At 46.6% G+C, this 20384-nt stretch overlaps 1 protein-coding gene and 1 long non-coding RNA gene across 13 annotated transcripts in view; one reads left to right on the top strand and one right to left on the bottom strand.

Annotated features, from left to right (window-relative positions):
- LOC147574048 (uncharacterized) overlaps positions 1 to 7367 on the bottom strand; it is a 231665-nt gene extending 224298 nt beyond the window's left edge. For 8 of the 12 annotated variants that reach the window (XR_015243867.1, XR_015243866.1, XR_015243863.1 and 5 more), the window contains exon 1: positions 6881 to 7367. This is a non-coding gene — a long non-coding RNA (uncharacterized LOC147574048). The remainder of the gene's footprint in view (positions 1 to 6880) is intronic. The other 4 variants (XR_015243861.1, XR_015243857.1, XR_015243862.1 and 1 more) reach the window with 1 other exon arrangement.
- COX10 (cytochrome c oxidase assembly factor heme A:farnesyltransferase COX10) overlaps positions 7338 to 20384 on the top strand; it is a 140556-nt gene continuing 127509 nt past the window's right edge. The window contains exons 1-3 of the mRNA XM_086686070.1: positions 7338 to 7497; positions 12607 to 12740; positions 14701 to 15022. Of these exons, the coding sequence (XP_086542196.1) occupies positions 7455 to 7497; positions 12607 to 12740; positions 14701 to 15022 (499 nt within the window). The 5' untranslated portion in view covers positions 7338 to 7454. The remainder of the gene's footprint in view (positions 7498 to 12606; positions 12741 to 14700; positions 15023 to 20384) is intronic.

Raw genomic sequence — 20384 nt, forward strand, 5'->3', positions numbered from 1 at the left:
AGGCCTGGAGTTATCAGAAGCTGGAAGAGGCAAGGAAAGTCCGTCCCATAAAGGCTTCAGAAGGAACACGACCCTGCTGACATCTTGATTTCAAATTTCCAGGGGAGACAACCATTGTTTTAAGCCAACCAGCGTGTGGTCCTCTGTTACGGAAGCTCTAGGAAACAAATGTGGATTTCTCAAAGACTATGCACTTCAATTACTTTACCTATAAAAGGTGGGTAATAACTTGTGATAAGACTATAGGGAAGGCGAAATGTGATAAGATAGCAGAAGCTACTAAGTTCTGGCAGGCAGGAAGAATCTAATGAATAGGTTGTACCATCAAGGTGTCCCTTCTCCACCCTCCCATCACCTTCTTTGGGTAGCTCTCTCTCCTGGAAACGTTTTTTCTGCACTCTTGACGTGTTTTTTTTTTTTTATACAAAGCTTATATGGTTTTCATAAAATAATGAAGTCATTTGCCTTAACTGTGGAATTCCTGGGCCACCCCCAAAGATTTTTGGTTCAGTAGGTCTTAGGTAGACCTCCAGAATGAGTATTACTTGGGGGTGTCCAGACACGAACTCTCATTAAATACGGAAAGTGCAATGTAACTTAAGTGGCAGACCTGGTGTTAGGATTCCTGTTCTATAAATATGGAAACTGAGGTCAAAGGAAATTTAACCCAAGTCAGAAAATGTAAAATCAAGTAGTTGTGTTTTTTTTTTTTTGAGGCTGAACTTCAAGAACTTCACTAGTTGGATGAAACGTGAAACTCTAGACTGGTATGAAAAAATGCCAGATAATGAGGGCTCCATAATACATAAAATATGGGAGACAATCCAGTATTAGGATTAAGAACACATGGAATCGGAAAGGTTTAAATTCTACTTGTGGCGCTTACTTTCTAGCCGTGTGAACTGGAGAAAACTATTTAGCCTTTGATGGTTTCAAACTCTTCTCATCTGAAAACGGAAACAACCCCTATCGAGGTTCTTGCGGAAGTGACTTGAGACGCCACGACAAGGCATTTAATACCAAGTAAGTGCTAGATAAGTGACATTATTTTTGTACACACGCATTGTTTTTGATTTCAAAAAAGGGACCAACATGTTCACTCTCTGCTCTTGACTGGCCTTGAATAAATGCAGGGAGAAAGGAAGTCCAGAGGTGAGAATTAGGACCTAATTTTAGAAAAGATGTGATGTCCATGCTTTCCTAGGAGCTTATAAATGAGTATTGTTGTGAGAATAACTTCTCTGGGATTCTTCTGATTAACCTGCTTTATTAATTTGTCTCTTTGTACCTTCGAATTCTCTTATTTTTATAATATTGACGGCTCACTTGCCAAAATACCTCAGAACCACTTTTAAGAGTTCCCAGTAGCTAACAGAAAATGCGTGCTTGAGGATGCTCTTTCTGGGTTATGATTTTCTCAAGGCAGAGCGCCCAATAGGCCTTGCCTCCTGCCGTGCACGAACATTTCATCCTATTTTTCCACTCGGCCCCAGGATGCCGTGGAGGGGACCAGGAAAGGAATGTTTTCCTGGTGTGGGGAAGCAGGACAGTTTGATGTCATCAGAGGAGTTGGGCACACAGAAAATAGCGAGCAAAAGGACAGGAAGCTAATGTGCACAAAACTGCTTCTTTTATTTTTGTGTTACCTAAACCACTGTGGATTTCTGTATCGTATTAGAAACAGCCACCACGTTCAAATTTATTTTTGTGGAATGTGACCTGCCTTTCGGGTGTCTGACAATGATTCCAGGTGTTTCTCTGCATCCTCTGTCCTCAACAAGCCTTGAGGCCAGGTTGCTGGGCTCCCCTGTCCTACTTGTGGAACTGATCAATCATCCAGGATGCAAGGAACAGGAAACTACACGCTAGCTTAAGCATAAAAACACGCCTGGAGAAAGAAGTCTGCAGATAGACCTTACAGCCTTGCTGCAGTGACTCAACAATTTCATCCAGAAACTGGGCTCTATTCTCTCTCTTACACCCTGCCGACCTCTGCTGGTCTCTTCTTAGTTGCAATATGGCTGCCTTGGCTCCGGGAATCACTCTTCAGCCCTGCTTCCTGAGTATAAAATGGAAAGATCAAGAAAGCACCTTCTTCTGCATGCCTGCCTTTTTTTTTTTTTTTTTTTTTTAAGCAGTAAACAGAATCATTTCCAGAAACCTTGCAGGCAGGTTTCTCCTATTTCTTTAGCCAGGCGGTGTAACGTGGCCATCTCTGGAGGGAAGAAACTCTGGGAAATGCGAATGAGGTAAATCTGATTGACCTAAGGCGATCATGATTCACCTCCTGGGGCTGGGCACACTGTTTCCCCCAACAAAATGAGGCCACTATAAAAGAAGGCAGAAGGCCATGGCAGTGAGTAGAATTTCCTATAGTACTTCTTCCTGTTTGTTTTTTTTTTTTTCCTTTTTCTGCACTGTGGAGCGGCACTTTTCCACTCCCGGTATACCAAGATACCACGTGTGGAACCAAGCCCCGGGGAGCTGAGGGGGAAAAGAGCAGCCGGCAGGTTACAGCTGAGGTGTCCTATCTGATTGGCATGATCTTGGCCTCGATCAGATCCTGATGTGGTCAGTTACCCTGGAGGAACTATCAGCAGATGTGGGGGACTGATGTGAGCTGTTCGAAGCTCACAGGAGGCTGTTCTTTAAGCTCTAATCCGTACAGGGAGGGGAGGACATCTGTTCCGACAGGAACTCTGGGGGGTTTATCTGCCCTGGCTCCAAATCTAGCTTGTGTCCCGTGCCTCAGCCCTGCTGGAGCTGGGAGCCGGCACGCCCCACACCTGCGGGCTCACGGCGTGGCTTTGCCAATAAGGGGCAGCAGTGCTGCGCGGCTGGGACTGGGAGAAGGGGCCCCCCTCTTCCCACCTGCTGCTGGGCTGCCTGCAGCTCGGGTGCCTCTCCCTCCCATGCCTATCCTCGCCAGCAGTAGACAGGCCTGGTGTGTGGCTTCTCTGACACTTCAAGAACCAGCCAGGTCAGGTCCCCCTTGGAGACCCGAGCAGCCCTGTTCCCCTAAGTCTCTAAACTGTAACAATCCTGACCTCTCCCTTTTCTTCTCCCAGCCAGACAGGTGATACCTGCTTCCGGCAGGTGCTACCTCTCCGACGCCTCACAGATCCCTCTTTACCCTCCCGATTGCTCAGTCACCAATTCTGTACATGTGCATCTGTATGTTAAATTTCCTGTTCAAAGGATGGGTGTGAGTCCTCTCTCCTGACCGGCCCTGACTCAGTAGGGCTGTCCTGAAGAGACAGACAGCCAGGGGCAGAATCCTGAGATAGCCACACCTCCTCACACCTGAGTTGTCTCCTGTTGTAGCAGATTACCTTTCCTAAGCCTCCAAAAGAGGATAAAGGCTGATAAAAGCTACTGTTCATTATTATTTTTAAGCAATTTTTACATGTTCATTTATTTAAAGTTAAAAAAACATTTTTTTTTTGAGAGTGAGCAAGCATGAGTGGGGGAGGGGCAGAGAGAGACAGGGAGACAGAGAATCTGAAGCAGGCTCCAGGCTCCAAGCTGTCAGCACAGAGCCTGATGCGGGGCTCGAACTCACGAACTGCAGAGATCACCACCTGAGCCGAAGGTGGACACTTAACTGACTAAGCCACCCAGGTGCCCCTAATGTTTATTTATTTTTGAGAGAGACAGAGAGGGAGACGCAGAATCCGAAGCAGGCTCCAGGCTCTGAGCTGTCAGCACGGAGCCCGACGCGGGGCTCGAACCCACAAACTGTGAGATCATGACCTAAACTAAAAGTCGGACACCTAACTGACTGAGCCACCCAGGCACCCCAAGCCACTGTTTATTATTGAGTAAGGCTCTGGACACACACAGTTATGGGGAAACCCTAACTCTGGTGAGCAGCACCAGACCAGGTGGGAGCCCAGATGACTAGAACGAGTCTGAGTCCCTTTCAAAGCAGGAGAGCTGTCTCAGGCAAGGAATACACCTAGGCCTGTCTCGTCCTCCAAGATCATGGGAACAGAAGAACCATCAAAGGTGACAGGGAGTGGCAGTATATTCCAAGAGAAGAAAACCGAAGACCAGAAATCTCAAAAGACTGAACCCAAGGACAAGACGTGAAGACAAAACCCAGTCTTTTTTTTTTTTTTTTTTTAATTTTTTTTTTCAACGTTTATTTATTTTTTGGGACAGAGAGAGACAGAGCATGAACGGGGGAGGGGCAGAGAGAGAGGGAGACACAGAATCGGAAACAGGCTCCAGGCTCTGAGCCATCAGCCCAGAGCCCGACGCGGGGCTCGAACTCACGGAGCGCGAGATCGTGACCTGGCTGAAGTTGGACGCGTAACCGACTGCGCCACCCAGGCGCCCCAAAACCCAGTCTTTTAATCTCCTTGACCATCCTTCCAAAAGCTCGACTCTCAGCAGCATGCCAGGTAACGTCCACACCTTCCAGCATTTCATTAGTGAAGACATTACAGGTGGAGTAAAGGGCAAGAATGACAATAGACAAGTAAAACCCTGGATTGCAAGTAACTTGTTCTGCGAGTGTTCTGCAAGAGGAGCAAACACGTCTAATAAATTTTAACTTGATAAACGAGCGATGTCTTGCAATGTGAGCCGTATCTGACACTGAACGTCACCTGATCGCCACTGAGCCAAAGGTTGTTGAAATTCGCTTTGATATACGAGTGCTTTGGATTGCAAGCATGTGTCTGGAACAAATCATGCTTGCACACCAAGGTTTTATTTCTAATGAGATGGAAAAATGTTGACCTGCACGTCTAGAGAGGAAGTTCTCTCACTTAGAGTAAATTAACCTCCCTAGACCTCACTTTCCAAATCTATGAAGTGGAAAGGTCGAGCTACACAGATGTTCGAGGCCTACCTACTACTCCCTGCAAGTCCTATCGACCTACATTGAAAACACATTGCAAAGGGCAGGGGTTCGTATATGTCTTTTCCCAAAGAAACCTGTCCAGGAAAAAGAAGTCTAATGAAACAAGATAGTTCCAAATCAGGAAGTCTGATTCACCTAAGACTAAGTAAAAATCGTCAGTACAAATATGTTGCAATCTCCTAAACTGTGTGTGTGTGTGTGTGTGTGTGTGTGTGTGTGTGTAAGGCTAGCATTTTCCAAGTTTTCATGGTATTTCACAAAATGGGTTGCATTCAAAATGTTTAGAAACAACAGGGTTCAACAAAATTGTGGCAGACTTCTAGATGCTTACCCCAAATCCACTTCCTACTTCTTCCTCAGTTTTAATGTCACTTTAATATGATTTGTGACAGCAAGATGGCTAGGTCCACAGTGATGAACTGTGACTGGCATAATTAAGCTAGTCACAGCTTCCCTTGCAGCTATGGGCATTATATGCAGCCACGGAACCCTGTTCTTTCCAGAAGTACCTCCAAGGATGACTTTTCAGGAAGAATATGCTTTGAGACTATTGACGTGGGCTAACTTAATCACAATCACAAGACAGGGCAATGTTCTTCCTGACCGATCACGCCAGGAAGTATTCATCATTTACGCATTTCTCACATTTCACTCTGGTTTCTCCCAATAAGTAAGAACCTATGCATTAATTCATGTACTTAATCATACCTTGCCCCCGTTTTTAGAAAGGATTTACAACGAAGGAAAAATCTGTTGCCCAAAAAGGTACATGTCTATTAAACGCTTCGATTATCATAAGCCAAGAGCACTTGGGAATTCCAATTTTCTGAGTGTATGAAATATAACATTCATGTTAACCAATCTTTTAGACATAGCTGTGTCATCGAGTGAAAAAAAAAAAAGAGGCTGAAACGCAGTAATTCTCAGTTTTGTGTACGAAAATCACCTGTGGTGCTTAAAAAGAAAATTACAGGTCTCGTCCTTCCATTCCACACCCTTTCTGATTTAATTGGTCTGGAAGTGGTTCAGGCATCCGCAATTTTTAAAGCCCTTTGGGTGACTGTGACGGACAGCCAAGGTTGAAATAGAGTGCTTTATAAATCTCAGAAGCTGTGACATTTCAAGATGCTTGGTGAATAAGGTTGTATGGTATGGTGGAAATAACACTGTAGCAGGTGTCAGGGGTTCCAGTCTTGGTTCTGGAACTCAGTAGCTCGGTGACTGTGGGAAGATGACTTAAAACCCTGAGCCTTAAAATGCTATGGATATAAACGTCAAATGTTTATAAAAGCGTATGATAAAATATAAGGAGTGTGAAAACTTTTAAGATAGTATTAGATACTGTTTTTCTCTTTATGGAGTGTTCTTTCCCTTGCATGCAGGAAAAAAATCTGTTCCTCTAACTAAGTAGAGTTCAAATCTCTGAGGCCTTCCCTGACCCAATTAGAATTGCTATCTCATCTGTATTTCTGCAACATCTTCTAAATTACCCCATCACACTGAACCCGTTAACTGACACCCTCTCCCACCCCCACTGGTACAGGGCAAGCTTCTACAGCTCAGAAGAATCGTATTTTCAGTATCCTGCGTCTAGCAATATTAGCTACCACGGAAGACAGCCAGAAATTGCCCTTATGGAACCCAGCTCCCTATTTCTCTCCTCTTTTTCAAAAGCTGAATCTGTTTTCTTCAGTCCTTTTACTTGGGGAACTCCAACATTAAGGAAAAAAAAAATAAGAGAACAACAGAGGAAGGGAGGGCTTCTAAGATCTGCTCTGGTAATCACAACACCAATGGTCATTATTAGAACCTATCCGTAGTGGGCGTCTGTTTCCCCCTTAGAAAGACGTAATATTTAATTCTTGGGACCCTCTTACGAAATATATGTTATTACTCCTAAGTGAGGTTCAGAGGGCTTCTGTAATTTGCTCCAGCAGGTCAGAAGGGCAGGGGGTGAAGTGAGGACGCGAATGCAGCCCTCCCACCGGAGCCCGAGGTCAAGTCCCACACGCACCTTCTACATCCTGAGATGCTCTGGTGATTGCATTCCCTGGTGTGGCTCGGGTCCGACGAGCAACGTTGAGTTCACCGGTCTTCCCGCTTGATAGCTAACACGGTAAGGCTGCAACTGGTCAGACTGGAAGGCGGAGGCATCGTTCCAAGAACCAGTTCCTCTTGACGGTACAGTCAGCAAGAAGCATCCCAAACGTGACTTTGAAGCGTGCGGTGTCCAGCCCGGCCCATCGCACGAGGCCCTGGGATCCGGCCAGAAAACGCCTGGAAACCTCTGGAAACAAAGGTGCGGGGCCGCCGTCCTCTCCTCCCCGGAAGCCTTGGCCGTTCCGTGTTCCTCGCGTTTCTCGAAAGGACCTCAGGCCTCCGACCTCCCAACTCTACACGCTCCCGCCCGACCCGCGAAAACACCTGCAGCCACGGCCCTGTCTCGCCGCGTCCCGCCCTCCGGAAGTGACGCACAGGAAGCGGCTCTCCTCCTACGGGGGCGGGGAAGGAAGATGGCGGCGCCCAGCAGCCGGTGAGGAGAGAGGACACGGGGGACCCCGGGGAGCGGCCGGACTCGTGCAGTATGGCTGCATCCCCGCACACTTTCTCCTCACGCCTCCTGACAGGTACGGCGCCCGCCCTTGGCCGCGACTGTGGGAAAATTCTCATCTTTTTGCCACGTGCAGCGCCGCGGTTCCGGCCGGCTGCAACCTTGGGAGCCCTTGGCGAGGTCGGCTGGGTACCGGTGGGGGGAAGTGAGCTTTGGAGCAGCTTGCAGTGAAGAGGCCGGGGAGCGAGGGTCCAGCGTCGTGCTGTGGCCCCGGGGGTCCACGCCGCCTCCGTCCCCCTCCCCCGGGGGGCTGGTGTCTGGGGCTGCTTTCGGTTTTCCGAGCGGAGGCTGCGCGGGAGGACGGGGGAGAACCTTGGGGCCGCACGAGCCTCCTGGCTGCTCAGAGCCTCCGTTCCTAGTTGCAAGTGTGACTTGTCAGCTCCCCTGGTGAGGACGGGCGAGCGCCTTGCCGTCGTTCGGAAGCCTTGTTCCCATAGAAAGGGTTGTGATGACAGCGAAGATAACGTTGTCGGGATGAAGTGACACAGATGGTGACAACCACGGAGGGCGGAGCACCGCCCCGCTCAAACTTTTGGCTTTCCACCATCGGCGGTGGCCCCTGATGGCCATCCTCCCACTTGAAAGACCTGTAACAATTCTATGTTGAAGGCGGTCTGCGCCCCCGTGGCCCTTTGCCCCGTCTGGGCTCAAGTGCCACCTTTTCAGAGATGCCTACCCCGACCACCCTGTTTAAGGTAGAGCCCCCCCCCCCCCCCCCCGCCCCTCTCTTCTCACATCCCTCCTATTTCTCTCCCCACGGTTAGCACAATCTGTAATTGTTGATTTACATACAGGCTTATTGTGTGTTTCTCCCAACTGGACTGTTAACCCTGTGAAAGTTAGGGACAGTTTCTCTTCTGGCTCATCTGTGGGCCCCCAGGGCCCAGAACGGTCCCCCGTGTGTATTGTTGGCTCTCAGTATTTGTTTGTCAATGCGTGGTGTTTGTTCATTCGTTATGGAGATACTAAAGAACTGTTTTGTTTGTTTTTATTTTTTTTTAACGTTTATTTATTTTTGGGACAGAGAGAGACAGAGCATGAACGGGGGAGGGGCAGAGAGAGAGGGAGACACAGAATCTGAAACAGGCTCCAGGCTCTGAGCTGTCAGCACAGAGCCCGACGCGGGGCTCGAACTCACGGACCGTGAGATCATGACCTGAGCCGAAGTCGGACGCTTAACCGACCGAGCCACCCAGGCGCCCCACTAAAGAACTGTTAAAGAGGAGGCTGGGAACTGTTTTGTACCCCCTCCCCCCCCCCCCCCCAGTAGTTTTGATGAGAACCAACGGCTGAGGAATGTGTTGTTCGAGGTCCGTATTGGAGGTAGGTAGGAGAGGCCGGGGACTCCCTTCTGGTCAAATCCCAGAACCGTTTTTTAGGCGTCACCTGTCACAAGCTCCCTGCAGCACCCAGCAATGTGGAGCACAGCAGCTCTATGAAATTCCTTTCTTTCTCTTGATAAAATAACAAACACTGACTTGAAATATTACACGTTAAAATAACCAGGTTAATTTATGGGTCTCTCTTGGCTGTGTAATCTCGGGGCATATCATTTGTGTTCTCTGGAATTGAGTTTACACATCTATAAAACGAGGGAGGCAGTTGGACCAGATGATCTCAAAGGTCCCTTCTGGTTCAGAAAGAAGGAAGTGGGGGGGGGGGGGGAAGCGAGAGGAAGTATAGACGAAACCAGATGGGCCATGGTTGTAGTAATTGTTAAAGCTGGGGAGTACGTAGTGGGAGCTCACTGTGTTCTTACGTAATTGCGTGTGATGGAAATTTTTCGTAATGAAAAGTTTTCTTACAAGGTCCGTGATTCTTTTTTTCTGTCCTCCCTGACCGTGAGCGTTCTTTGATCCTGACCCCAGGCGCTCATTCTCAGAGAGCTCCTCCTTTCTGCGTGTTTGAATTGTCACCTCTGCACGGAGGTTTTCCAGTGTGCATTCCTCCGACTGGCTGCTTCTCTGCCTGTCAGTTCTGTACTTTCCGCTTCTTAGAGAACAAGCTCCCTTAACCGCTCAGAGCTCCCCAGTTCCCGTAAGTGGGCCGCGTGTGGTTCCCATGCTTTGTTGCTGGCTCAGTCTTTTCAAAGCTGGTATGAGAGGAATTAATAGACAGTTTAGCTTCCTGAGCCCGTGAACACAGTTGCCAGAAAATCTGCCAGGAAGAAGTATACAACCTGCTAATGTTCCAGTTGGAAGGTCGTTACGAGAGCCTGATACATGGAAGCAATGTGGTTGGAAAGGGTGGCAGAAAGGTAGAGTGGGATTATATTAGGCATCTAATGGTTATGTCTGCTTTTGCTTCTGAAAATTCAAAGTGTTTTGTAGCCATTACAAGAAATTCAGGACCTTTCAGTTACGCGTGTGTGTGCACCACATTTTAAAAGCTCTGCCATCATGGGGGCGCCTGGGTGACTCAGTCGGTTGGGCGTCTGACTCTTGATTTTAGCTAAGGTCGTGATCTCACGGTTGTGGGATCGAGCCCGGTGTCAGGTTCTGTGCTGAACGTGGAGCCTGCTTAAGGTTCTCTCTCTCCACCACCCCACCCCCAGCCTCGTGCGCGCACGGACCTGCTCTCTCTCTCTCTCTCTCCCTCTCCCTCTCCCTCTCTCCCTCCCCACAAAAATAAAAGCTCTACCGTCGTGACTCAGTATTGGTGTGAATAGTGGATATGGGCACGTCTTTGCAGATTTTTAATGTTAAGTATCGTAAGCTCTGTGGGCCTTCAAACCTATATTTGCTTAAGTAGGGCTGAAATGTCTTTCAGTCTCTAGGCACTGATGCATAGAAATACAACACGTTTTGACCGAATGAAGTGTTTTCATCGTTTAAATGTGAGGTTTCCTAGCTGTTTTTTTTTTCTTACTACTATTCTGGAAAATCTAGGTTTGACACACTTAACCTTGAGAGATATTTTCCAGGATGGTTCTTTCCTTCCCAGCAACTTGTACTTCTCATTGGACCAAATGACCTCAGAACTGGTTTTAAAATCCTATCTTTCCGGGGCTCCTGGGTGGCTCAGTCGGTTAAGTGTCTGACTTCAGCTCAGGTCATGATCTCATGGTTCGTGAGTTCGAGCCCCGTGTCGGGCTCTGTGCTGACAGCTCAGAGCCTGGAGCCTCCTTCTGATTCTGTGTCTCCCTCGCTCTCTGCCCCTCCCCCGCTCCTGCTCTGTCTCTGTGTCTCTCTCTCAAAAATAAACATTAAAAAAAAAAAATTAAGTCCTTTATCTTCCCAAAGAACAGTATCAAGGCAATAAAAGGAAAATTATACACCATCCAATTAAAAAACAAAAAACGAGCCCTTGACTATCAGAGGACTCGTTTGAAAGGAAATTTCAGAGGACTGATTTCAGTGTCGCTCTTCCCCTCCTGTGCGCATATGCAGGCAACGCACACTCACACGTATGGGAAATAAGTATTTCATAATTCACTGAGGTCGGAGAGTCTGATTTCAGTGAAGAAATGACATCTCCAATCTAAGATAATTGCCATGTGTTCTGAGGGGCAGTGATGCTGCTACCCACAGTCCCCGTAGGTCACGTAGGAAATCCAGTCATCAGACGTTATCTCGTCATTGTATCGAGAGCACTCTGCTGAGCTCTTGGAGCAGAGGTGAGTAAAGGGGAACCCCTGCCGTCAAGGAACCCCCAAATAAGATGGCGGAGACACATGGAAAGTTTCCGGTAAGAAGCGCCACTGAAAAGAGTTTAATGTGCCAGAGTAGTCGAAAAGAGGCTCTGAAAATTTGACAGGCAGAGAGCAGAGGCAAGACACCAAAAGCAGGGAAACGTCGACAAAGATGGACAAATTGTGAAATGTGTGGTGTGCCTAGAGGAGAGTAAGGAGTTACACACACACGTCTAGGCCAGTAAGGTCTGTCCTGGGCTTCCAGAAGAAACCCTGTTACAACCCATCCATGTCGAGATACTGAGACAGCAGTGGGAAGAGGCATGAGGACCCTAGAAATGAGTTGAAGATTAGAAGTTACCCTAGAGCTGCATCTGCTCAGGGACAACACGCAGTGGGGCACGGTTGCCTTGAATTGGCCACCCACAGCAAGACGCGATGGCACAAAAAGCTGAGAAGCAGTGAGTGCAGGTGGGGGAGAAGCAGAAACATTTAGTGTCGTGGAAGTGATAAAACCCTCCCCTTCCATGGCCTTACACAGAAGCATTGGATTTGTTATTTGGGAGGAGGTATGGTTTGATTAAAAGCCAAATTCAGACACAGCTGTTTTGCTTTTTTTTTTTTTAATTAAAAAAAATTTTTTTTAATGTTTATTTATTTTTGAGAGGGAGAAAAACAGAGTGTGAGCGGGGAGGGACAGAGAGAGAGGGAGACACAGAACCCGAAGCAGGCTCCAGGCTCCGAGCTGTCAGCACAGAGCCCGACGCGGGGCTCGAACCCACAAACTGTGAGATCGTGACCTGAACCGAAGTCAGACACTCAACCAACTGAGCCAGCCAGGCGCCCCTGGTTTGCTTCTTTCTGACATGATTGATAGGCCCCATTTCACTGAGGACTGTTTCACCTTCCTTTTGGTTATTCGTTTTCCCCAATGTGGCCAAAATATTAATCTGAAATGTATTTACCAGTTTATTGTTACTGAGAAAAACTGTCTCTCATTTTCTGCCATTTTAAAACATGGTCTTTGAAGTTTACTTATTTTGAGAGGAAGGGGGAGAGAGAGAATCGCAAGCAGGCTCTGCACTGTCAGCACAGAGCCTAACGCAGGGCTTGATCCCACGAACTGTGAGATCCTGACCTGAGCCGAGATCAAGAGTCGGACATTTAACCAACTGAACTACCCAGGTGCCTCTGTTTTAAAAGTGACTGACTTGTTTATTTATATTTTCTCAAAAAGATCAACAGTGCGGGCATTTCAGCATTTAATATACTAAAAGCGTAATGATCCCCAAATGGAAAATTTCCCGTCCCTGCTGAAGAATTACGCCGCCTTGGTGAACCACTGCAGTGATTCACAAACCCTATCAGAGGTCTGACCCATCACGCAAGCGTTGCTTACCACGGTGGCCGGCTTGGCTTCCGGGTAGGTGCCGTCAGCACTTGGTGAGGAGCACTAATCATGGGAGCGTTGTTTTCCCTTTTTCTGTGTTACAGGTTGGGTGGGAGGATGTGTCTGGTATCTGGAAGGAAGAGCTATGCAGGAATCCCCTCGCGAGTTCATCCGTCTTTTCAGGAGCGTCCGTAAGCAGTGGATGACATTTCAACACTTTACCTTCCTCAGGCGCATGGTATGTTCAGAAGCACACCCCCCACTCTGCTGCTATTTGCATTTTCTTTCTTTGTAGGAGGAAATTTGAGACATTCCTGTTATCAGAAGAGCCGTAAGAAGTGCTGCTTGAAAAAGATTTTTATTTAGTGTCCTCTCGAGTTTATCCAAAACTTGAATTCCTCGTTTTGATTATTAATTGAAACCAGAATAACCCTGGTGTCCGAGGCTAAAAGTATGATCATGAACTTATTGATAAAGTTTGGAGAAAGATTGGAAACTTCTGGCATATTTCACCTAGGGTAAAATTAGGAAAAGCTGAACCATTATCACACGTCTCTTTAAATTCTTTAAGGTTCTGTGAATGTATCAGTAACGTAGAAATAATTTCTTTACCAGTGTGACCTGTGTTCCCGCATCAGCCTTGCATCGAAAAGTCTTTGAAACGCAGGCACTTCTGAGTAGACTCAAGCAAACTGAGATCTTGACATTTGCTAGGGACTTTATAGTGAGCTTTGCTCATACATCTCGGGCCTCTGGGTTGGTTCCATGATCTCGTGGGCCACAGGGTAACTTACTTCTAATTAGCAGTGAGGACATCTGCCATTTTCTCAAATAGAAAAGTACAGAATGGAGAAATGAGAGCTGAAAACTCATAATTATGACACAGGTATGAACAGTTAGCAAATTCATCCTCTAAAGTCTGATTTGATACTGCTCTCATCTTTTTTAACTTAGAACGGCCACCTTAAAACTTAAAAGTAACAAAATCTTAATGAAACGTTATTTTGATAAGAGATTTACATTTCCAGAGATGTTTAGATTTCTTAGGTTGGGGATCAAGGATAATGGATATTTAGAAGCATGTATATAATGCCTTCTTTTATATAAACACAACTCTGGTTCATTCACGAGTTTTCATTCCTTTCTAGGACTAGTGTATGTCATTTCAAGTCTTTGTGACGTAACTGAAAATCACTTAACTGGTTATCAGAATAGGTGGGTCCAGGTACCAGGGACACATACAACTAACTCGCCATTGACTCTGTCACTTTATTTCTGAGCTTTGGTTTTCTCTTCTGTAAGTTAAAGAAAGAGATAATAATGATCATGATCCATTTTCTTTTTTTTTTCTTTTTTTAAATTTAATTTTGAGAGAGGAGAGAGAGAGAGAGACAGTGCAAGTCGGGGAGGGGCAGAGAGAGAGGGAAACATAGAGTCAGGCTCCAGGCTCTGAGCTGTTAGCACAGAGACCGATGTGGGGCTCGAACTCATGAACTGCAAGATTACCATCTGAGCTGAAGTCAGACGCTTAACCAACTGTGCCACCCAGGCGCCCCAGTGATCCTTTTTCTTAAATAGCCTTTTGGAAGCTTAAATAAGATACACAATTTATAAACTGTAAAGATATGTATTCTGTAAAACCAGAAAGGGCCCTATTATGTTAGTAGTTATTACTTTTCACTGGTAAGCAGGAGAGATTGTTGGACTCTACAACTTGTGTTCTTCCCACATACACAAAGCTTTAATGTCACTTAGTCCTGAATTCTACCCCACCGCTGAGCCCCTCTCTGTTTGCCTATGAACATTGAAAGTCGACAGTAGGTTTGACTTGGGCTCTCAACGATAGAAAACTTTTTCACCGTATTGGACGTTTAACCTCCAGCTTGTGGTACTGTGTTGAGGAAAATGCTGGAGGGTATGAATAAGAAATAAATTTTTCTTTCAAGGAACTTAAATTTCTAGGACTCTCTAAACCATAGAATTAAAAATTGCTGCTGAGGCATTATAGTCTCTGTACCTCTTAGCATGGAGATTTCCTTGTAGAAGACATTCTAGCATTCATTGATTCAGCATACGTTTACAACGGTTGAGGAAAATCTCTCAAGTCCAGTATCAGACTGACGGACGGTGTTACTAAACAGCCGTCTAAGAGCCTTTGGAGCCTTGGGTTGATAGTAACGTGTACTTTTTTTATTTAGTATGTCACACAACTGAACAGAAGCCTCAACCAGCAAGTCAAACGGAAGCCAGAACCCACGGTGTCCCCTTTCCTTGAGAGAAGCTCTTTGGCTCAGGCCAAAGCAGAGACCTGTGCAATGAGACCTCTTCCACCCCCCCACCTACCTTTATCCAGAAAGCCCAATGACAAAGAACTGCTGGAACTGGAATCGGCCTCCGTAATTGAGGGCTCACTCGATGTGGGAAGAGAGACCAAGGATGAAAAGCAGTGGAAAGAGATGAAACTCCATCTGGATGATTTGCCAGGAATCTTGGCTCGGCTGTCCAAAATCAAACTCACAGGTACATTGCTTTTCCCGTATCGTCAGATTCTTGCTTAAAGCCTTACTTGTGGTCAGATGCCGCCGCCCCCAAAGGAATATCTTCAAACTGCTGATCCTCCATTGGTGGTTTTTGCTCTCTTCAGCGTAATTGAGATTTAAAACCAAGTTTTCCAAACTCCGTTTACACGGAACTGTAAATGGTTTTGCACCAAACGCGTGGTACTAAAACTAGTCTCTCTCTTACTTGCAATTAAAGTACAATGCCTGTCCTGCATATTTCTCATCTTTTGCGTTTTTACACCTGCTGTCCTTTATTTTTTTTAATTTTTTTTTTTTCAACGTTTATTTATTTTTTGGGACAGAGAGAGACAGAGCATGAACGGGGGAGGGGCAGAGAGAGAGAGGGAGACACAGAATCGGAAACAGGCTCCAGGCTCTGAGCCATCCGCCCAGAGCCTGACGCGGGGCTCGAACTCACGGACCGCGAGATTGTGACCTGGCTGAAGTCGGACGCTTAACCGACTGCGCCACCCAGGCGCCCCCCACCTGCTGTCCTTTAAAGCTGCAGTGGGATAATGAGTTCTGGTTGAGGCCTGGAAACGAAAATGCCTGCACGCCTGTGCTTGGTATGCAGCACACCTGCGGTGGCCACCAGGACTCCGAGCTCACTTCTGGGTTTTGCTTCTTGTAGGGCCTCTGGGATTGTCCCAGGCATGCGGAGATTTAGCGCGCTTCTCTGAGAAACAGGTCTGGAACCAGATTTTCGTTGCCTAAGTCTAGCAAACTGTACCAAATTTTACCGTATGCCTTGGGTATTAACCCGTAATCGTGTCAGTTGATTGTCAACAGCCACCAGTGAGTCAGGCAAAGCTTCATTGTTGGCATCCCGTCTCGTAGCTAAGCGTAAAAGTAGCTTATTGTGGGCTAACCCTGTGTAGAAGGTGGGGTCTGGGTCATCCTGCAGCTTGAAGACACGGTCTCTCCTCTTCTTGGACGAGCATAGGGAGAAGTATAACGGGCGAAACATAAAGTTAAACCAGGTACTCTTTGAGGAGAGAAGTGGGAAGTAATGTTAACGGAGTCAAAATGGAGAAACGAACAGATGAGACAGAGAGGCTTTTGAGAGTAGAGAAAACCAGGGAAAGCGAGGTGGTGGTGGTGTGTGTGTTTCAGGAGAGTTGAGCCTGAAATCCAAGGTGAAAGGAGGCAAACTTCTTTCCTCAGTGACCGAGGTCACTTAAAGAAAATCCTTTTTTTTTGTGGGGGGGGGGGTGCGGGATGGAAAGTAGGCGTAGGGAGTTTGACGGGAAGAGCTGAAGAGTCACCATAAGACTTACCCAGTGTAGCTCTAAAACAGTGAGACTGATGCCAGGGGCCTCCTCGCAAACATGCCTTAGTGCTTTCCAGAAGCTGAGCAAGGAATCATCACGTTTCACCGAAGGTTGCTTTTGTCATTTATATAAGTGGCGTATCGGTGCTGCCATGGTAAGAATGACTCCCGAAAGCGATCATGAGGATGTCACCCCAAAAATGCGTCCTCCCAGTCTGAAGGCAGCGGAACTGACCTCCGCCACCAGCAAGAACTTCTTGCATTGTGTGCACCATCGCTGAACGTGCCCACATCAGTATCCCCCTCTCATCCTGCAAATCACTCACTCTCTCTCTCTCTCTCTCTCTCTCTCTCTCTCTCTCTCTGTCCCATTTCTGGCAGTAATAGCAGCATTCTTTGCTTCCCCCAGACCGGAAACCTTAGAATCGTTCTTGAGTCTTTGCTGCACAATCTCCCTTCATCTCTAGTCTGACATCCAACTGTTAGCATAGGAGTCTTTTGTAACGCCCATGAGATTTCTCATCCGATTTTCTGAAGCTGCCACCCTAGCTGAGGTCCAAAACATAAGATGTCTGCGGTTACTGCAGGAGCTCCTGGCTGTGATCTCTGCCTCTCTTCTTCTGCCAGACCCACTTTCCTAAAACACTGCCCTCGTGTATTCCTATCCTACCCAAGAGCCTGCAGTCCTTCCATATGGCCTCCCGCCTCAGCTCTGCCAGACCTGACAGGAATGATGAAACTCTTCCCCATAAGCAGACTTTTTCCCCCCACCCTGTCCTGCCCGTTAACTGGTCATTACACCCACCATACCCGTTCCTCCTGCCCTTCTTGTATCCAGTTAGCACCTTTCAAGGCTTTTCCATTAAGCCTTGTCTTCCCTGCTCTTGGCCCGAGTCTCCCTTCTCAAAACTTGGAATATAGCTTTGGAGTCCAGCAGAGTGGAGTTCAGATCCTGGCGAGGTCATTTACTAGTCAACTGAGACTTTGGGCCGTTTCTCAGCCTTGTTGAGACTTCTTCGTGTAGAGCAGGAACCATGATCATCAGAGTTAAATCACATGGTGCATTCAGAGTACCCAACAGCACGCCCGATGCATGGGAGCACCTTGAAGGTTAGTTTCCAAATGATTACAGGTAGACGTCTGCTTGTCTATTTAATGTATGTTAGATTTCCCCTAAGATGTCTGCGGGCAGACGTCGTGCCATCTTGTTGAGTACGTAGCTCTCTGCGTACAGTGCTTCTCATTTATAAGGACTTGATTGTAGGAGGGAAATTAACAAATTGAAGTTGTCTGGAGGAGGGCAAGTGCAAGGAAGAGGGGGGCTGGAAACCCTGTCACTTGGGGCACGGGGTGGTTTTTCTTGGGAGAGAGAAGGGAGGAGGGAGAAAGCAGATGAGGGAAAGGAGAATGAAGACACCTATCCAGCGTCTTCCAGTGTCTGTAGCGCCTTTGATTTAAAGGAGCAGTGCTGCTGATTTACAGTTGAGAGGGCAGAACAGAGGGACTGCACATGCCAGCAGCGTGAGGGAGAGCTCGCAGGAGAACGATCGGGTGTGAAACGGGCTGCCTCAAAAGGCGGCGGTCCTCGTCCTTGGAACCATCCACACGGAAGCAGATCATGTGTGAGAGAAGTTGGAGTGGGGACTCCTGCATCATCAAGGGGGTGGAACTCGATGGTGCTAATACTAAGAGCCTGCCTCTCCTTCGGTATTTGCAGGTCATCTGCCATGTACCTTTGCGCTAGCTGCTAAAGATACAGAGATACAGGACATCTGTCCTCACAGAGAAGCTAATAGTCTGGTGGGGAAGATTTTGTAGGTCTGCACATGTATAAAAATAAAACCACGGTGGTCAGATGCATCTGCGTTTCGAACCCAGAACTTTTGGTGACCTTTGTGACCATGGGTAATTGACTTCACCTTGGAACGCCATAGTTTATTTATTATTTTTTTTAATTTATTTTTTTTTCAACGTTTATTTATTTTTGGGACAGAGAGAGACAGAGCATGAATGGGGGAGGGGCAGAGAGAGAGGGAGACACAGAATCGGAAACAGGCTCCAGGCTCTGAGCCATCAGCCCAGAGCCTGACGTGGGGCTCGAACTCCCGGACCGCGAGATCGTGACCTGGCTGAAGTCGGACGCTTAACCGACTGCACCACCCAGGCGCCCCTGAACGCCATAGTTTCTTTACCTGTAAAATGGAGAGACTGGTACTCACTTTATAGCCTCATCATGAGGATTAAATGAGACCAGCATGGCCAACACCTTTTAGGCACTTAATTAGCAATTGTTAATACTGTTATTTTTACTGTACCCATGCTTAGAGAAATCTGTATTAATGGGTGCTGTATTATAATGTTAATGGAGCTGTGTCCTAAGGCAGAGGGGGGACCCAGAGGAGGGATTGTTTCTGCCTGTGAAGGGGGTTGAAGTGAAAGGGTGTTTAAGAGATACTGAAGGCCAAGGATTGTAAACAGAGGGAGAAGGCGTTGCAAAGGCAAAGAAGTTGGGTACATCCTGGAATATTCTGAAAACTGGGGATGTTATGAGGAATGCAGTACAATTGTATGTGACTCAGAAGAGACACTCACTGAAAGTTTGAAGAGTTAGGCAGGGCCATGTTGCCATGCTGGCGTGCATTTCACGCTAAGGAGTTTGGCTCCTGTATCTCAGCTGCGGGAAGTTCTGGAAAGTTCTTTGGAGGAACATACAATCACTTTGTGTTTTGTCTCGTGTTTTTTTTAAGTGGCTTAATTATTTCTCAGTTATTACAAGCTTATTACAACAGAAATTCAAATAATACAGAAGCATGAATCTAAAACAGAAAAAGTACCCTTTAGTCCATTCTAGATAAAACCCCTGCTTGAAATGTAGCCTCCTGTGTATGTACAGGTATGCAGATCTGAACTGATAGGTATGGTTGTACATTTAAAAAAACATGTTTTAATGTTTATTTATTTTTGAAAGAGAGAGACAGAGTGCAAGCAGGAAAGGGGCAGAGAGACAGGGAGACACGGAATCCGAAGCAGGCTCCAGGCTCTGAGCTGTCAGCACAGAGCCTGACACGGGGCTCGAACTCAACGAATCGCGAGATCGTGACCAGAGTTGAAGTCGGATGCTTAACCGACTAGCCACCCAGGCGGCCCTATCGTACATTTTATGGAAATAGGATCATCACACATACACACATACACATAGTTCTGCAACTTGCCACTTTCTCTTAGCTTTGTAGCTTTCACTCAAAGTATTTATTGCTGCCTGCTATTCCATTATGCAGAACTGCCATTATTTGCTTAACTAACCCTCTACCAATAAACATGTAGGGTGTTTCCAGTTTTTTCTATTAAAAGCAAATCTGTCGCTAACTTTTTTTTTAGTGTTTATTTATTTTGAGAGACAGAGCATACACACGTGCGAGCAGGGGGAGGGATAGAGAGAGAGGAAGAGAGCATCCCAAGCAGGCTCCACACTGTCAGTGCAGAGCCTGACGTGGGGCTCGATCCCATGAACCATGACATGAGATCAGGACCATGAGATTCTGAGTGGAAATCCAGAATTGGACGCTCAGCTGAGCCACGCAGGCACCCCTGTGGTTAATTTTTATGTTCATAAGTCTTTGGATAATTTGTGTGAGTCTGTTTGTAGGATGAGTGTTTTGAAATGTAAGTGCTAGCTTCAAACTTTTTAGTTTTGATAAATCTACCAGTTGGTTCCTTGCAAAGGACAGTAATAATTTATATGCCCTGTAATAGCGTGTGGGCATCTGATTCCATCTGTATTCTGTGCTTGTACATAAAGCAGTCTTTATCAGTTTTGCCTACAGGATAACTGAAAAAGATTTTTGTGTGTATTCAGTTTCGTACCTTACGTCCTGATGGGATTTAACACCTTTTCCTCTATTTTGATCATTTGTATTTTTTCGTCTATTCTTTGTTTCTTATCTCCTTAGTCATTTCTTACTGACATTTTTTGTGATGTTTTGTTGTTTTGATTTTTCCCCACTTAGATATTTAACTTTTATGTATTCAACTTTATTAGTTTTTTTGTTTT

The sequence above is a fragment of the Puma concolor genome, chromosome E1 (assembly GCF_028749965.1).
Source record: "Puma concolor isolate L17-30 chromosome E1, mPumCon1.1.hap2, whole genome shotgun sequence".
Taxonomy (NCBI): Eukaryota; Metazoa; Chordata; class Mammalia; order Carnivora; family Felidae; genus Puma; species Puma concolor.